At 48.9% G+C, this 17,579-nt stretch overlaps 1 protein-coding gene across 1 annotated transcript; it reads right to left on the reverse strand.

Annotated features, from left to right (window-relative positions):
- Positions 1–10,529: 10,529 nt before the first annotated feature.
- On the reverse strand, positions 10,530–17,579 carry LOC139168808 (interferon-induced protein with tetratricopeptide repeats 5-like). Its single transcript, XM_070754530.1, has 2 exons — positions 16,838–17,579; positions 10,530–12,774 (listed from the first exon to the last, which is right to left on the reverse strand). The coding sequence occupies exons 1-2, from the start codon at positions 16,840–16,842 to the stop codon at positions 11,430–11,432; spliced, it is 1,350 nt and encodes a 449-aa protein (XP_070610631.1). The 5' UTR covers positions 16,843–17,579; the 3' UTR covers positions 10,530–11,429.

Raw genomic sequence — 17,579 nt, forward strand, 5'->3', positions numbered from 1 at the left:
CCCTCTCAGCAACACTTCTATGGCTTCCCCCCTCCAATAGCCTCTGCCTATACACCTCCTGCTGATCAAGACAATGTATAATTGAATAGGGAAGGGAAGAGAGGAGAGGTATGGAGAGGAAGGAGGGGTGGGAAAAGAAAGGGGAAAGAGGAAAGGAAAAAGAAAGGAGAGGAGAGAAGAGAAGAGAAAAGAAGAGGAACTAGTTGGCATTGGGAAGAATCAGACTGCAACGCTGCATTCTAATCCCTGCACTACCAGGGCCCTTCCTTCCTTCCTTCCTTCCTTCCTTCCTTCCTTCCTTCCTTCCTTCCTTCCTTCCTTCCTTCCTTCTCAATCTCCTTCCTTCCTTACCTTCTTTCCTCCCTCCCTTCTTTCCAGTTTCCTTCCTTCCTTCCTTCCTTCCTTCCTTCCTTCCTTCCTTCCTTCCTTCCTAACTTCCTCCCTTCTCAATCTCCTTCCTTCCTTACCTTCTTTCCTCCCTCCCTTCTTTCCAGTTTCCTTCCTTCCTTGCATCAATTCATCCATCTTTCACTCGCTCACTCACTCTCCAGTTTCCTTCATTTCTTCCCTCCCTCCCTCCCTCCCTCCCCAAGCAATAGCACTTAGACCTATATACCCACTTCTAAGCAGTTAACAGAATCAGCCTCTTGCCCCCCAACAAACTGGGTCCTCAGTTTACCGACCTTGGAAGGACCCAAGGCTGAGTCAATGCTGAACCCTTGTCAGGATCAAATTCCTAGTTGTGGGCAGAGTTATGTTTCTATTTAAACCAAGAAAAAAACAACAACCCCAAAGGAAAATACCTCCGTCGATCTTCTGGGCACCATCCTGGCATCCTGCGGCTGCTGCGCCCACCCTTTCTTCCACCATGCCACCAGGCGCAGCTCGGCCAGCTCTCGATGTCCAGCCTCGGGCACGCTCGGCTGCCAGTCCCAAAACCTGCAAGGATGCCCAGGACTCAGCCCCCAGGCCCTCAGGGCTCCTGCGGACTTCCCTCGCAATCAGGAGATGGCCCTGTGTGCCATTCTAGAGGTTATGTTTCATATTTTAGAATCAGAATTAGAATTATTAGAATCAGAATTATTAGAATTAGAATTATTAGAATTAGAATTATTAAAATTAGAAATAAAATTAGAATTAGAATTTTTTTACTGGCCAATTGTGATTGGTCAGACAAGGAATTTGTCTTTGGTGCAGATGCTCTCAGTGTACATAAAAGAAAAGAGACATTTGTCAAGAATCAGGAGGTAAAAAACACTTAATGATGGTCATAGAGTTCAGAGAAGCAATGAGGAGACAAAATCTTAAGGATAAAAGCAGTAATGGGCTCCTATGGGCATGGTCAGATACACAGAACTGGTAGAAAAAAATCGAATTTCTTTTTTCTCTTTTCCCCTTCTGGGCTCTGGGTCTGTTTTTCCTATCGCAATAAATGAGGCTGAATGTGTATAATTTTAGAAGAGCTCTGCGTGTGTGTGTGTGTGTACATACACATACAGTTTATATAATAGATAATGTATATTTTTGTGTGCCTGTGTGTAATATAGATTTATTGGATGTACACACATGACATATATACATAGAATTAAAGAGTTTATTAAAGAGAATTAAAGAGTTTAAAGAGTTTATTTGGGATGTTCAGTCATAGTAAATAGAGAGGGAAATTGTCTTTCTTGGAGGCTGGGAGAGGCCGGGCACCCAAACCCAAACCCTTGAGGTGAGTGGCGTCAAGTTGGCCACCTTTAAGCCAGTCACATGACCTTTAAGCTGCCCCCGTCACGTGATCATCAAGCCACAACCACCTGATCACATGGCCAGCAAGCCACACCCACAAAATAAGCCATGCCCACAGTGTGGTTATAAAAATTTCTGCAGCCTTCACTGGATACAAGCAGCAAGTTACAGTCATACAGTCATAAGTGGAAGGAAATGGGTGATGGGAACAATGAGAAAAAACTACTAGTAATTGTAGTGCAGACTTAGTAAATGGTTTGAGAGTGTTGATGGAATTATTTGTTAAGCAGAGTGATGGCATTTGGGGAAAAACTGTCCTTGTGTCTAGTTGTCTTGGTGTGCAGGGCTCTGTAGCCACGTTATTGTAATTTTGGAGGGTGGGAAGACTCACCGCTCCCCTGTCAAGAGCTCCAAGGCAAGCAGGGCCCCCTGCCAAGTTGCTTCCTTCTCAACCAGCTCAGCTTCAGTGTGCCGGCGGAACAGCTGGCTCCAAGACTCCGGGTCCCTGCAACGGGAAGAGAAATTGGGCAGAATTGGAATTTGAATCCTTTAATGGCTCCATGGTGCAGAAGCTCTTGGCCTGCAGATAATCCTCGACTTAAAAACAATTGCAGAAGCTCTTAGTATGCAGATAGTCCTCAACTATCTTTCAAATTCCTTTAGTGGCTGTTTGAAGTTGCAATGGCTCTGAAATAAGCGATCGATGACCATGTTTCACACTTGCGACCATTATAGTGTTCCCAGAGTCGCACCATCAAAATTCAGCTGGAACAGTCAGATAAGTGTGTAAAATGGTCATGAATCCCTTTTTTCCCAGCAGTGTTGTAACTTCAAACGGTCACAAATTGAACGGTTGCAAGTCGAGGACTGTATGTAATGAATAATCTGATGTCTGACTATGAGGAAGACCACGGGATAGTTTCGGCGCACTCACCTGCCCTCCAGAAGATGGGGCTGGGCCAGGAGGGCCCCTATCTCCCCCTGCTTCCTCTGCTGCAGGTGTAAGAGAGCCTGTCCTGCTGTGGAGTCCACGGCTGAGCAGCGATATTGCCCCACCTCGGAGCTGACCCCAGAGCTGCTGAGGGAGAAGATCAAGAATTCACAATTGTGATGGCACTTGCCACCAACCAGGTTAGTTAAAATGTTTAAAAACCTGTCTAGAGTATTTATTGATCTATTTATTTATTGGATTTATATTTATATCCGAGAGCAGTTTATAACATATAAAAAGAAACAATAGTATACACTAAACTAAATCCAATTAATTAAACTAAATAAACTAGGCTAAAATCCCCAGTTATAACAAAAATAAATCATACCCATACAGACATTCATCTTCTCCACCAATCTTCTTCCCAGGAGATCTGTGGCCATGGTGGGTTAAAAAAAAGTCGAGATGGCCATTGAGCGCCCGTAGTTGTTTGTTAGTACTATGTACATAACTGTTTGGGTTTGGCAATATATAAACAAGCTAACAATGAATGTTTGTATGTATTGAAGCCCTATAGCTTTAAGAGTTAGTGTTGCAGATGGCCACTAGAGGGAGCCAGAAGCCTGATTTTCTCTCTCTGCTCTGTGTTTTTCTGCTCATTCTTGTGCTGATTCATTGTGACTGGTGTAGCAAGAACAGTGTGTTCAATGATCGTTTATGTACTTGTAGTATTGAGAGTTATCGACTGATTTAACTGTGCATGACTGGATTGTTTAACTTGATTACATTTGCTAAAAGAAAATACTATTTTATATATTTTGATGTATCTGGCTTGTATGACTGAACTATCACTCATATGTCCTGACTATCTGCTGGATATCTGCTAAAATCCCGCATTTTTCTCTGCGCATGCGCATCCTTGATAATGCAAGGGTCACTCTGCACACTCATTAATGGATTTCCTACTAAGATATCTGAAGAGACCTCCACCGTCTCAGTTATCTACCCCACTCATCTTCTTCCCAGGAGATCTGTGGCCATGGTGGGTTCAAAAAAGTGAAGATAGCCATTGAGCACCCACAGTTGAATTCCACCATCTTATATCCAGGTAGTCCTTTCCAAACCTTGGACCACTTTTGGTTACAAGATCTTTGGCCGATCAGAGCCATACCTGATCTGGTGCTTGGCCCCTGGGAGACTGGACAGAGGCAGAAGGCTCCCTTGGGGCAAAGCCAAGTCCACCAGCGCCATCATCTCCAGGAGTTTCTCCTCCTTCACGTGGTCAGCCAGGGAAGTCCATACGTGATGTCCTGCAAGAGGGATAAGGATCGGGTGTGGAATCTTCTACTGCCCTCTCTCAGGGATACGACACCTCCAGTCTACAACACAAGAAGTTCTAAGAAGGCTTCACAACCATTTGCACTACTCAGGTGTGACCCTGACCACACAAGTAAACCTCCAAGGGGCATCAATGACTCTCAGAGAGACTACTAATGACTGCAAGGGAATATAGATCCTCTACCATTCAATCAGAAGTCCCCAAAAGTGCTTTTGCAAGAGGCAACTAGAAATTCTGTTTTTTCTTTGAAGATGTTTTGCTTCTCAAGCAAGAAGGTTCTTCAGCAAGAAGAAGGAGGAGGAAGAAGAAGGAGGAGGAAGAGGAAGAAGAAAAAGAGGAGAAGGAGGAAGAAGAGGAGGAGGAGGACAAGGGAAGGGAAAGAGCTGAAGACGCTTCATTTTGCACAAGAAGTAAAACGTCTTCAAGGAAAACCAAAGAAGTCCAGTTGCCTCTTTGAAAAGCCCCTTTGGGACAGCCATGACCTGAAGGAAGGAAAATCTCCATAGACATTCAGTCAGAACCAGGGAAAGCTTCTGGGATGAGGAGTGAAACCTTTTCAGGGGAAAAAAAACCAAACGGAGTCCAGTTGCCTCCTGAAAAAGCCCCTTTGGGCCCATCTTTCTATTTCTCTCAGGGAATTGGGTGGATTCGGCAGAGGTCTTCTCCATCTCTGGCCCATCAACTGCCCAGGTGGAATTCCTGCATCCCAGGTAAGGTCTTCTCACCAAAATGGCCGCTCAGCATCTCCTGGCAGAGTTTCCTGCGAAGGGCCCGGTACTTCCGTCCCAGGGCTGCCAGCAAGTCCGATGCCTCCGACGCCTGCCTGTGGGAGAGAGGGCCCTCCGTCACCTGCACCGGCTTCCTGCTCTCTGTGTAGCGATTTCTCTACTCTTGGAAGGGGACGTGAGACCCTTCCTTCCTTCTCAATCCCCTTCCTCTTTCCTTCTTTCCTTCCTCCCTCCCTCCCTTCATTCTTAATCTCCTTCCTTCCTTTCTTCCCTCCCTTCTTTTCAGTTTTCTTCTTCCCTTCCTTCCTTCTTTCCTTTCTACTTTCCTTCCTTCATTCTCAATCTCTTTTCTTCCTTCTTTGCCTTCTTTCCTCCCTCCCTCCATTCTTTCCAGTTTCTTTCCAGTTTCCTTCCTTCTTTCCTCCCTTCACTCACTCACTCATTCACTCACTCAGAAATATCTTACCATCTGGGGACCCGCCTGACCTCCTGTTCCAGGGATTGGGCCGTGTGACCTCTGTTTCCCCACCAAGAGCAGGATCTGTCCATGGCGTCACCAACGGCCTTCACAAGATGAAACACCCAATGAGCTTCAGCAAAAAAGACTCCCATAATTTCACATTGGGATGTTCTCACACTACTTTGCCCCTCCCCAGCTAGCCACACTGTAACCCAACTTTGAAAGTTGTGCCAATCTATATCCCTGAGATTAATCCATGAGTTTGTTTATTGGCCAGGCCCAGAAAATATAGTTAATTCAGTAAAACTATGAGCTGGCTAACCTTGGATACGGACCTCTGTATCCAATGATTGGTTAGGCTCATTTTATTTCCAAGACCTTTGTTAGTGCTATGTACATAACTAGTTGGGTTTGACAATATATAAAATAAACCAACAATGTATGCATACATGTATTAGAACACTGTTGCTTTAAGAGCTAGTGTTATGGATGGCCACAAGAGGGAGCCAGAAGTATGATTCTCTCTCTTGGCTACAAGCTAACAATGAATGCTTGTATGTATTGAAGTATTATAGCTTTAAGAGGTAGTGTTGCAAATTGCCATAAGAGGGAGCCAGAAAGCATGATTCTCTCTCTCTGCTCTTTCTGCTGATTCACTGTGACTGATGTAGTAAGCTCTGTGTTAGTTTAATGTATTTGTAAACTGTAATGTATGTCTGATATGTAAGACAAAGACAGGCTTGTAATATTATTATTGTATTGTGAGATATTGACTGATTTGAATGTGTATGACTGGACGGTTTAACTTGACTGTGGTATTTCTAAAAGTAAACACTATTTTATACACTTTAATGTTTCTGTTTTGTGTGACGGAATACCCATAATTCCTGGATATCTGCTGGGATTGTTTTTCACGTTTTTCATTGTGCATGTCCTTGATTACTCAAGGGTTCTGCACACACCTTAACAGCCCAAACTCACCCGTTGCTCTGGAACTCTAGGTTGTCCTCTTGAGAAGTCCTCCAGCAACCGGTGGGCACAACAGCCCACCCAAGGTTGTCCACCAAAGACCTGAATGATTGAGAAAGTGCCAAATGGAAGTGGGTCACATCTCCCCCCTCTTTGCTCATAATAGAGCACCATTCCGAGAGGATGGGTAAGGAACTACTTCAAAGTGATGGGTGGGTAGACCCTCATCTGTCTACTACCCCGTCATTTACTACCCCAAAGGACACTTGGTGATCTCCTGCTCCCGCTTGGATAATCCACCATTGTGTTTGCATCCAAGACCAACCTTCTACAAGTCGCATCATCCACAATGGCCAGGGATGGCGAGGATAACAAAATAGCAGAGCATTTCTTATCACCTCCGTCAGTACTATGCAATATATAAAATAAACCCACAATTTCTTGTAGAACAATGCTTTGGTAGAACTTAAGACACCTCCTACCTGGTAGACAGCAGCCCGCAGCTGGGCCCTTTCTTCTGGCATCTGGAAGGGCCCACGATGGGGGTCCCAGTGTCCCAAAATCTCCGGGGTCTCTGGGTGAGGCAGCCTGGCGTCCATTTGGAGGATGTGAGGGCCAGCAACTCTCGGGTTCAAAGAAATGGGGAGGAAGTAGCTTTGATGACAATGAAGATGTATTATGGCATCTCGTTCATTGTCCTAAAATACATCCCATCACCCAGGCTGGTTGGGGATGATGGGAGCCCCCAAGCCAAAGCTTGAAGGAAGCTGGTGGTTTTCTCTTGGATTTATCTGCTCAGAGAAGGTTGGAATTTGAAGACTAAAAACAGTGTTTCCCAACTACAGAGTGACTTGCTGGGAAATTCTGGGAGTGGAAGTCCACCCATCCCAAAACATGTCAGCTGGGAGATTCTGGGAGTTGAAGTCCACCCATTTCAAAGCATGCTGGCTGGGGGATTCTGGGAGTTGAAGTCCACCCATCTCAAAGCATCCTGCCTGGCCTGGAGGAAGATTTTCCCCAAAACCAAAAGTTGGCAAACTTTCTCCAACTTTCCCCCCCTCTGAAAAAGAGCTGGGTTTCCAGAGCCCACCATCCTGGGGGAAAACCTCATTTAGTTCACCCTGAGTAGGGCTAACCTTGGTTAACTTCCAGAGGAGGGGTGGGATGGGGATGGTTGCTGATCTGGGAAGAGGAAGACTTCATCAACCCCCCCTGCCAAGGGGAAGACCCCTGTCCTATTGTTTCTCCTATATCCCATATATCTTCTCTTCTATCCCTTTATCTTTCTTCTATTCTCTTTTTGATTTATCTTATCCTATACTCTCTCTTCTTTTCCTTCTCTAATATTTCCCCCCCTTGAAGGTGTCCTCTAATTCCTTCATTGTGTATTATCGTGTATCGGACAAAATTAATTAATTAAATAAATAAATAAAACGGGGTGGGTGGGGGCTGGCAGGGGAATTGTGGCTCAGAGGATGGAAGGAGGAGCATCCCTGAGGATTTTCAAGAGGGGCCGAGGAGAAGTGGGCGGGGGGGAGGTAGCCGGAGGGCAGCATCACCCCCCCCTTTATCGGCTGTTCCTCCCCACCTGATTTGGGGGAAGAGAAGGGAAAGAAGGAAACCCCCCCACCTCCCCTTACACACACACACCACCGTACCTCTGCGACTCTTGGTTGTGGGGAGGGGGCCACGAGACAGCTCCCCCCCCACTTCCCTCCAGGGAAGAAAGAGGCCAGGAAGCCCCCTCTCGCCTGTCGCTGAGCCTCAATTATTCAAGGGCTGCCTGATACTTGAGATCCATTACACACTCACACACAAACACACCTGAGAGAGCAAGGACTGTGGAGCAACTCAGGTTACAGGCTCTGGCTTCTCTCTCTTTTTCATTCTCTTTCTATCTCTCATTCTTCCTCTCATGCTTTCTTTTTCTCATTCTTTCTTTCTTTTTCTCTCTATCCCTTTCCCATTCTTTATCTTTCTTTTTTTGCTCATTTTCTTTCTCTCATTTCTTTCATCTTTCTTTCCTTCTCGTTCTTTTTCTTTATCACTTTCTCATTCTTACTGTTCCTCATTCTTTCTCTCATTCCCTTTCTTGATCTCTCATTCTTTCCTTCCCCATTTCTCTTTATTTTTACCTACCCAAGCTTTGGGCTCTGGAGAGTCCAGAGCATGGTACCATGGTCTTTCGAGACCAAAGGATGCCAATGGAAAAAAACATACACACACACACACAAATCTGGGACATAATAATCCCACTGGAAACCTGCACTTGTGTATGTGTGTGCATTAGTGGCAGCTGTACTTAAGAGAGGCAAGAAAGAAGATCTCAAGATTAACAGCCTGACAGCAAGTCCAGTCTTTATTATGGTCAAAGAACTCCGTAAGGACAGTGAGGTGCAGGCAATAAAAATACAACAAAATCGAGGAAATAACCCTCTCGGCTGTTTATTAGACAAGGGGGTTCCTTTGCGTTGGGGCCCCACCAAGCAGCACGCTTTCGCCGCTGTCAAACACAATCTTACTTCAAACAATGGTGCTAGCCCAGTAGAGCGCTCACTTACCTTTGGTTTTGACCTGTGATGCCTCCCCATACAGGGTGGGGACGGCCCTCAGTCACTGTTTACCTGACAGCATTGAAGCCTCCATCACCTTCTTCTTTCGCATTCTGGCTGGACCTGAACTCAACTATGGCCAAATGGACAGAGAGGCAGTGGCTTCGATCGCAGGGGTCCGCGGTTTCCACCACTACCTGTATGGTAGGGAGTTTGAGCTTGTCACAGACCATCAGCCTCTTCTGGATTTTCTAACCAGAGATCGTCAGGGTCCCCAGGTGATGTCTCCACAGATGACACGCTGAACTGTTTTCCTTGCTACGTACACCTATCGCCTACACTACCGACCTGGAAAACACATTCTGAGTGCTGATGTGCTTAATCGGTGCCCATCACCTGCCGCCTTGGAAGATCCAGCCCTGGCTTCTACTCTTCTGGGAATCACTGACTCACTGATTCCCATCAACCCCACTGACATTGCCATAGCCATTGTTAAAGACCGTATATTGTCCACTGTAATGACCTGGGTGCCAAGGGGTTGGTCGAAGCACCACGAGACTCCCGTGTTTTCCACTTTCCTGGCTAGGAAGTCAAAGTTATCTGTTATGGAGGGGTACCAGTTATGGGGGAGCAGGGCAGTCATTCCTCCCCAGTTTTGAAAGTCCATTTTGGATACGCTTCACAGGGGCCACCCAGATGTGGTGCGCATGAAGGCCTTGGCCCATGGGCATGTTTGGTGGCCTGGCCTTGACAAAGACGTGGAGGAGAGGGTGGCATTATGTACACCCTTTCAGGAAATCTGGGCGGCCCCTCTCCAGTCCCAGCCCCTGGAGTTGGAAAATCCAATTGGGCCATGGACTCGATTGCATATCGACCTAGCGGGCCCATTGCAGGGCCATAGGTTCCTAATCATTGTTGAAGGTTTTTCAAAGTGATTAGAGGTTTGCTTGATGAGTTCCACCACATCGCTGCCTGAGCTCCCATTTTGCAACTCATGGGTACCCAGATTTGGTGGTCTCTGATAATGGCCCCCAGTTCACCTTCACCAAGTTCGAGGGTTACCTCTCTGGGCTAGGCATTCACCATGGGCTCATTGTCCCGTGTCACCCTGCTAGCAGTGGATCGGTAGATCGAAGGGTGCGGATCACCAAAGATACCCTTCATAAATCCCACCATGAGGATTAGCATAGGAGAATCACCGAATTGCTTATGTCTCAACACTCTACACCAGTAATGGCGAACCTTTTTTTCCTATCACACATGCGCAAGTGCCCACACCCATAATTCAATGCCTGGGGAGGGCGAAAACAGCATCCCCTGCCCCCTGGAGGCTGGAAATGGCCTGTTTCCCAACTGCTGGTGGGTCCAGTAGGCTTGTGTTTCGCCATCCCCAAACTCCAAAGGCCTCCCTGGAGCCGGGGAAGGGTAAAAATGCCCTCCCCCATTCCCCTGGAGGCTCTCTGGAAGCCAAAACTGCCCTTCCACAGCCTCTGTGAAATCAAAAAATCAGCTGGCTGGCACCCGCTTGCATGTTGGACCTGAGTTAGGGCAACAGCTCACACGCCAGCACATATGGCTCCGCGTGCCACCCGTGCCATGGGTTTGCCATCACTGCTCTACACCGTGCATATCCACCAATAAGTCGCCGGCAGAATTACTTATGGGCCGCAAGTTATGCATCACCTTGGACAGGCTACACTCCTTCTACGCCACCATTCCCCCATGGGACACCATTCCCCAGGATCAATCGTTCAAACTGGGTGATCCCACCTTCGTCACCAAGTAAAGGGTAGTAGAAATAAACAGTCAGGCAACCTCTGAGGAACTGCAGTAACTTTTAATAACAGCTGACGACAAGTAATTTGTGACAGGAACTGAGCTACCTAGCAATGACAGCTCCTGTTTATAGTGTACACAGCATAGTTAGCAACCGTTCCTTGAAATTCCTGCTATTTTAACAGCCCTCTGGCAGCTCTCCAGAACATTACAAGTGGAAGTTGTGCTTAAGAGGAGAAAGGCAAGAAAGATGATCTCAGGATTAATTGCCTGACAGCAATCCAGTCTGTATTATGACCAAAGAACCCCATAAGGACAGTGAGGTGCCGGGAATTAAAAATGCAACAAAATCAAGAATATAACAATTTTGGAAAGCTAAAAGTTATAAGAAGGTATTTATAATGACCAAAAGACCAAAAAAGGAAGAAGAGGAGTAGGAGCATGAGATGGCCATAGGGGAAAGGGACAGTATATGGCACACAGAATCTACCACAACACAGAGCAATTCCAATTTGAGAAACTATATCAAGGATCTCCAACCTTCACAACTTTAAGACTTGTGGATTTCAACTCCTAGAATCCTTTAGCAAGAAGACCAGAGGGATTCTGGGAGTTGAAGTCCACAAGTCTTAAAGTTACCAAGTTTGGAAACCCCTTAATTCTAATTTCTGGCACAATTCACACTCAGATGGATTTTAAGGGCCGACACGTAGAGCCTGGCACAATACTGTAGGTTGTAGCTTGGTTTCTATCTGCAAACAGAAGGGGGTTGTAGAATTGTCCCAAGTGCACCCTGGAGTATTCATGCAATAAAGAAGGGGAAAGGAAGAGGAGAGGGTGTCACCAACATTAGATTGTTTTCCATCAATGCCCCAGGAAGGAGCAACTCAGGGGCACCACCCACATGGAGCTGAAGCACCCTGATATTCCCAGCTGGCTCCTAGGGAGAGTTGCATGAGGGTGAGGCAAGGCCTTCAGATGACGCCTCCTGACGCTTTGCTGCCACTGCGTGCAACAGACTGAGGACAGCTCTCTCTTGTTGCATCTCACCTTCCGAACGGAAGGCCCGGGCCAGCTCTTTCAGACGTTGCTCCAGTTGCTTCTGCTCCAGAGGGTGGTCTCCTGGCACCTCAAAGCAGGCCTCGTATGCCTGCAGGGCTGCCTGCCTCTGCCCCTTCTTTCGGAGGAGGAAATCTCCCCAGTGCAGGTAGAAAGACTGCTGGCATCTCTTGCTGGCAGTTGGCAGTTCCTCCATCATGCTCAGGTAGATCTCCTCCTCGTAAAGCTGGCATCTTTCTCCGTACAACTTTGCCAGCTTCAGCCGGGAAAACATAGATTCAGGATTGGTTTCCAGAGACCGTTTGATGCACCTGATGGCGTCCTCCACGATCTCTGCTCGGTTCTCCTCAGATCCTCGATCTAAGAGAGTCATGTAATAGATCCCAAGGTCGTAGTGCAGGAGAGAGTAATCCCCGCAGAGGGTGATGGCCTTCTTCAGAGTGGAAATGGCCTGGGGGAGAAAGGGGCCCCTATAAATCTTGGAGACGTATCTTAGGAGTTCTGGGTTGAGGGTGTTCTGGACCACATCATTGGCAATTTGCCGCGCTCTTTCTTGGTCTTTGTTACGGATAATCTGTGCTAAGTATATTTTGGCTTCATAATTCTCAGGGTGGCTACGGATCAGCCCTTCCAGCAACTTCTGGCCATCTTCCTGTAACTTCTCATCGTAGCAGTGTGTCCAGGAAGCGAAGGTGGAGAAGGCCAGGCCCTCCTGCAGCTCCACACTTGGCTCCTGCAGTTCCAGGGCCTTCTGGAAACACTCCTTGGCCAGCAGGCCGTTCCGGAATCCCATGGCTAAGAGGGACCAGCCCTTCTGGGCATAGACCTCTGGGATCAGGGCCGAGTAGGGCTCAGGGCTGGAGAGGTCCCGGCAGATCTGGCGAATCTGAGCCAAGTAGAGGTCCACCTTCTCATAATCAGTCAAGTGGTAGTAGATCCAGGCGTAGTTCCCATATACCAGCAGGACCTGGCGTGAGAAGGTCCCCTGAGCCTCCTTCCTCAGGGTCTCTTTGGCTTCCTGCAGGATGTCCAGGGCCTCTTTGGGCTTCCCCTCCAGGTAGCGCAGGTACGCCTTCAGGGCCAGGTAGGTGCCCCGGTTACGTAGGGGGCCGTGCTCCAGGCGGAGAGCCAGAGTAATTAGGGTGTGTCTGATGCTCACCTTGTCTTTGACCTCAAAATCCCAGGTGAAGTGACACTGCAGGCGCTGGAGCTTCTCCTTCAGGGGTCTGCAAGGGGGGGAGAGAAGACAAAACACTGGGTGAGAGGCAAAGGACACCTACCGTGTGTGTGTGTGTATGTGTGTGTGGTGGGAGCATGTGAACCTGGCCAAGTCTGGCTACTTGTCAGGAAGCAGAATACTGGACCTTTGGTTCCTCAAGGGGCTGTTTAAATGGGCAGCCCACTCTTCGGGGCCTTATGAAGAAGCTAGCTTCCAAGGAGGGGGACTCTGTTGTAGCCTCCTCTCTGCAGGGAGGAGATCCACGGAACAGCCCTCCCTGGAGGAGGGAGAGAGGGCGGAATGTGGGGGGCAGTTTGGTTGTATAATGGTGGACTGTCTTAAAATCCAATGCTCTCCATTGTCATACTCAAGTAGTGGCTGAAGGTCTCTCTGGTGCAGTGATAGCAAACCTTTTAGGGAACCAGGGCCCAAGCTGCAACCCAAAACCCTTTTCCTATAACCCTTTTTATACCCAGCTGCGTGCCAACAGTCCTGCCTGCGCTACTCAAGGAGACAGCCGGGTTGGCAATTGAATTCCCCAGACTGATAGTCTTGGGGGACTTTAATGTCCCGTCGTTCAGCGAACCCTCTGGGTTGAGGCAGGAGTTCATGGCTTCCATGACAACCATGGACCTGACCCAGGTAATTCAGGGCTTGACTCATGAGGGGGAACACACCCCTGACATAGTATTCCACTTGGGGCAGTTGAGCAACGATCTGAGTTGACGGGGCTTAGACATCTTTCCTTTGTCGTGGTCAGATCAGCTCCAATCCTTCCCTGCAGGGAGGCGGAACTGATTAGGTGGCTCCACCCCAGATTCCTAATGGACCCAGAGGACTTTCAGGGGGGCGCTTGGGGAAATACCAGATTTGCTTATATACAATTCGGTAGAGTCCCTAGTAATCTGGACGGACTCGGACTTCAACTGGAAAGCAGTGCCAACTGATATCAAGTCAGTCAAGGTGACTGGGGCTCATCTTAGTCATGTTGTATGTGATACCTGATGAAGTGGACAAGGCCATGGGAGCTGTGAGTTTTGCGACCTGTTTATTGGACCCGTGTCCCTCCTGGCTGGTTTCTATCAGGAGGTAATAACACAAGGCTGGATCCAGGCGGTTATCAACACTTCATTGATGGAGGGCTTCTTCCTGTCTCCATTAAAGGAGGCGGTGGTGCGTCCCCTCCTCAAGAAGCCTTCCCTGGATCCAGCTGTTTTAAACAACTATCATCCTGTGTCCAACTTTCCCTTTTTAGGGAAGATTGTTGAGAAGGTGGTGGCGTTTCAAGGTCCAATGGTCCTTGGATGAAGCTGATTATCTCGACCCTCAACAGTCTGGGTTCAGGCCTGACTACAGCACTGAAACTGCTTTGGTCGCACTGATGGATGATCTATGGCGGGATTGGATAGGGGTCATTTCTGTATCCTGGTGCTTCTTGACCTCTCGGTGGCTTTCGATACCATCGACCATGGTGTCCTTCTGCGCTGACTGGAGGGGTTGGGAGTGGGAAGCACCGTTTTACGGTGGTTCCCCTCCTACCTCTCCGGTTGGTTGCAGTCGGTGTTAGTGGGGTGTCAGAGGTCGCCTCCTTCATGGAGTTCCCCAGGGGCCAGTCCTCTCCCCCCTGCTGCTTAATATCTACATGAAACAACTGGGTGAGATCATCCAATGACATGGGGTGAGTTACCACCGGTACGCTGAGGATACTGTTGCCTCATGTATCTCCGCAGCCTGGTCAAGTCCCACCGAGTTAGGCTTCTCCAGGTCCTGTTGGCTAAGCAATGCTGACTGGCAGGACTTAGAGGAAGAGCCTTCTCTGTGGCAGCTCTGGCCCTTTGGAATCAATTCTCCCCAGAAATTTGCACCGCCCCCACTCTACTGGCCTTTCGCAAGGTCCTAAAAACTCATCTTTGTTGGCAGGCATGGGGCCGGCTCATATTATGAATGCAAGTCTGTGGTTGAATGAATTTGAGTGTCTGGTTTTAAATTATGTTGGGGTTTTAGCACTAGTTTTAGGTTTCTCTTCACTGTACAGTGTTCCCTCGCTTTTCGCGGGGGATGCGTTCCGAGACTGCCCGCGAAAGTCGAATTTCCGCAAAGTAGAGATGCGGAAGTAAATGCACTATTTTTGTCTATGAACAATATCCCAAGCCTTCCCTTAACACTTTAAACCCCTAAATTGCAATTTTCCATTCCCTTAGCAACCATTCAGATTATTACTCACCATGTTTATTTATTAAAGTTTATTTAAAAAAATATTTATTAAAGGCAGAAGAAAGTTTGGCAATGACATATGACATCATCGGGTGGGAAAAACCGTGGTATAGGGAAAAAATCCGCAAAGTATTTTTTAATTAATATTTTTGAAAAACCGTGGTATAGACTTTTCACAAAGTTTGAACCCGCGAAAATTGAGGGAACACTGTATTTTGTAATCCGTCCTGAGTCTACGGAGAAAGGCAGCACAGAAATCCCAATCAATCAATCAGTCAATCAATATTGCAACCAACACAGCAATTGAACATGAACTTTTACTACCTAAAATGATAAACAAGGGCGAGTTCAGCTAACTGTTCTAAGAAAAAAGTGATAAATGCACTTTTACGCCCCTTCAATTGTTTTTCTGTTTTGGAAATATCACATTTAGCAACAATTAAAAAAAACACTTTTATAGCATCATTTTTCTTTCCCTCCCCCTCTCTTTTCTTCCGTCTCTTTTCCTCCCTGCCTCCCTTCCAATTTCTCTCTATTCTTTGCTCCACCTCTTTGCCTCTCTGTCTCTTTCCCTCCTTTCCTCCCCTCTGCCTGTTTCTTTCCCTCCCTATTCCTCTTTCTCTTCCTCCTTCATTCCCTTCTCTCTCTCTGCCTGTCTCTTTCCCTTGCTCCCTATTCCTCTCTTTTTCTTCCCCCTCTCCCTGCCTGTTTTCCCTCCCTTTGCCTCTCTACCCCTCCATTTCTTTCCTCCCCCCTCTGCCTCCCCCTTTCCCTCCCTCTCTATCTCTCTCTGCCTCCCTCTTTCCTTCCTTTGCAACATCCCTCTCCTTCCCTCTCTCTCTCTCCGTTTCTTTCTTTCCTTCTCTGTCCCTCCCTCTTTCTCTCCTTCTTTCTTTCCCCCCTCTCCCAATGTCTCTTTTCTCCCCCCTCTGCCTGTTTCCCTCCCTCCCTTTTTTCTTCACTCTGCCTGTTTCTTTCTCTCCCTCCTTTTCCCTTCCCCCCCCTCTGCCTGTCTCTTTCCCTCATCCCTCTCTATTTCTCTTTCCCTCTCTCTCTGCCTCAGTTTATTTCCCTCCCTCTCTCTCCCCCGCCCATGCAGAGGAAGCCAGGGGGTGGTCGGAGGAGGAAGTGTTCTGGGGCTGGAGAGGAGCTGAGTTCCAGTCTCGCTGGCGGACAACCCCGCAAAGCCGCCTCACCAACCGAGGATCCCGCTCCTCCTCCTTCGGGGCTGCAGAGGCAGGCAGGGAGGTCGTTAGAAAGTCGGGGGGGGAGGGGGGTTGTGAGCCCCCCTGCTGGGCTTGGGTTCTGCGGGGGTGCCAAGGTTACCCAGGCTAGTCGCTCCCTCAGCTGCAAGCAGGAGTAGGGCACCTTTTGCAGTCTCACCCGCAACGCCCCCTCCCCACCCGAGGGTCCGGCTCCGGCTTCTTCGGGGCGACAGAGGCAGGCGGGGAGTTTGTGTGTGTGTAGGGGAGCTGCCTATCCTGGAGTCTGCCCTGCGGCCGCGCAGGTTGTCGCTCCGGCAGGGAAGGGAAGCAGGGAGGAAAAGAGGGGGAGGGAAAGAAAAATGATGCTACAAAAGTTTTTTTTGTTGCTAAATGTGATATTTCCAAAACAGAAGAGCCGAGTTGAGCCCCAGGCCGCCCCCCCCAGCCGCCCTGAAGGACCTCGCTGGGGAGGGGAGGCTCCAATGCTTGCAGGGGGGGGGGAGAAAGAGAGAACCCAAGAGACCCGGTTGCAAGCAGCCTCCGCACCCGTTTTTGCAAGGAAAAATCCCACGGGACCCTTTAGGGACCCTCCCCGGCCTCCCTCTATTCTAAGGGAGGGTGTCCGCTCTCCCCCGGCCCCTCCGTCCCTACCTCATCCTTGCAAGCTGCTCGCGCTTCGACTGCCTCTCCGGATTAACGGAACGGGCGCGAAAGGCTGGGCGGCTGCAGCCAAAGTTTCGTTTTCCCCCGTCGGAGTTCTTTGGAATATCGAAATCGAAAGCATCCGGAGAGGCGAGCGCTGAGGTTGTGCCATCGCTGAGCCCGAGTTATGCAAGCGACGAGCCCGAGTTTTCCTTTGTCTTGGCTGGTTTGTGAGTCGGTTTTCTTCGATTTGAGGGCGCCGCCCGTCTCGTCTAAGGCCGCCCGGATTTCGCGGCCAACCCGACCTGCTAGTAACCGCGTTCAGACGATTCCTCCCCCACCCCGCACGACCCTCGCTTCGTTTGAGCCTGTTGTAGGAAGCGGGGCGCTGCGGTTTCCCGAATCCAATTGGCCGGGGGGGGGTGTCGTCCCCCTGATTCTTAGACCCTCTCCAACCTCGGATGCCCGAAGGGAGGGGGGGGGGCTGAACACGGGCAGGGCTCGTCTTTGGGCGCGGCGATGCGCTTATCCACGACGGTGCGATCCTGTGCGGGGAAGCCAAATCCTTCGCTCCGAGAGCCAGAGGGGGAGGACGGCCGAGCCAGTCCCGGAGACCCGGAAAGTCCGCCCCCCCCGTACGGAAAAAAAAGTTTTCCTTTGAGCGGAGAGCCGTCAGCGGGCGTCCTTAGGATCGCTCTTGCGGTTGTCGGAAGTGGCCCTTTTTTGGGGGGGGGGGAGTCGCGAGGGATGG

This window comes from Erythrolamprus reginae, chromosome 6, assembly GCF_031021105.1.
Source record: "Erythrolamprus reginae isolate rEryReg1 chromosome 6, rEryReg1.hap1, whole genome shotgun sequence".
NCBI classification, from domain to species: domain Eukaryota; kingdom Metazoa; phylum Chordata; class Lepidosauria; order Squamata; family Dipsadidae; genus Erythrolamprus; species Erythrolamprus reginae.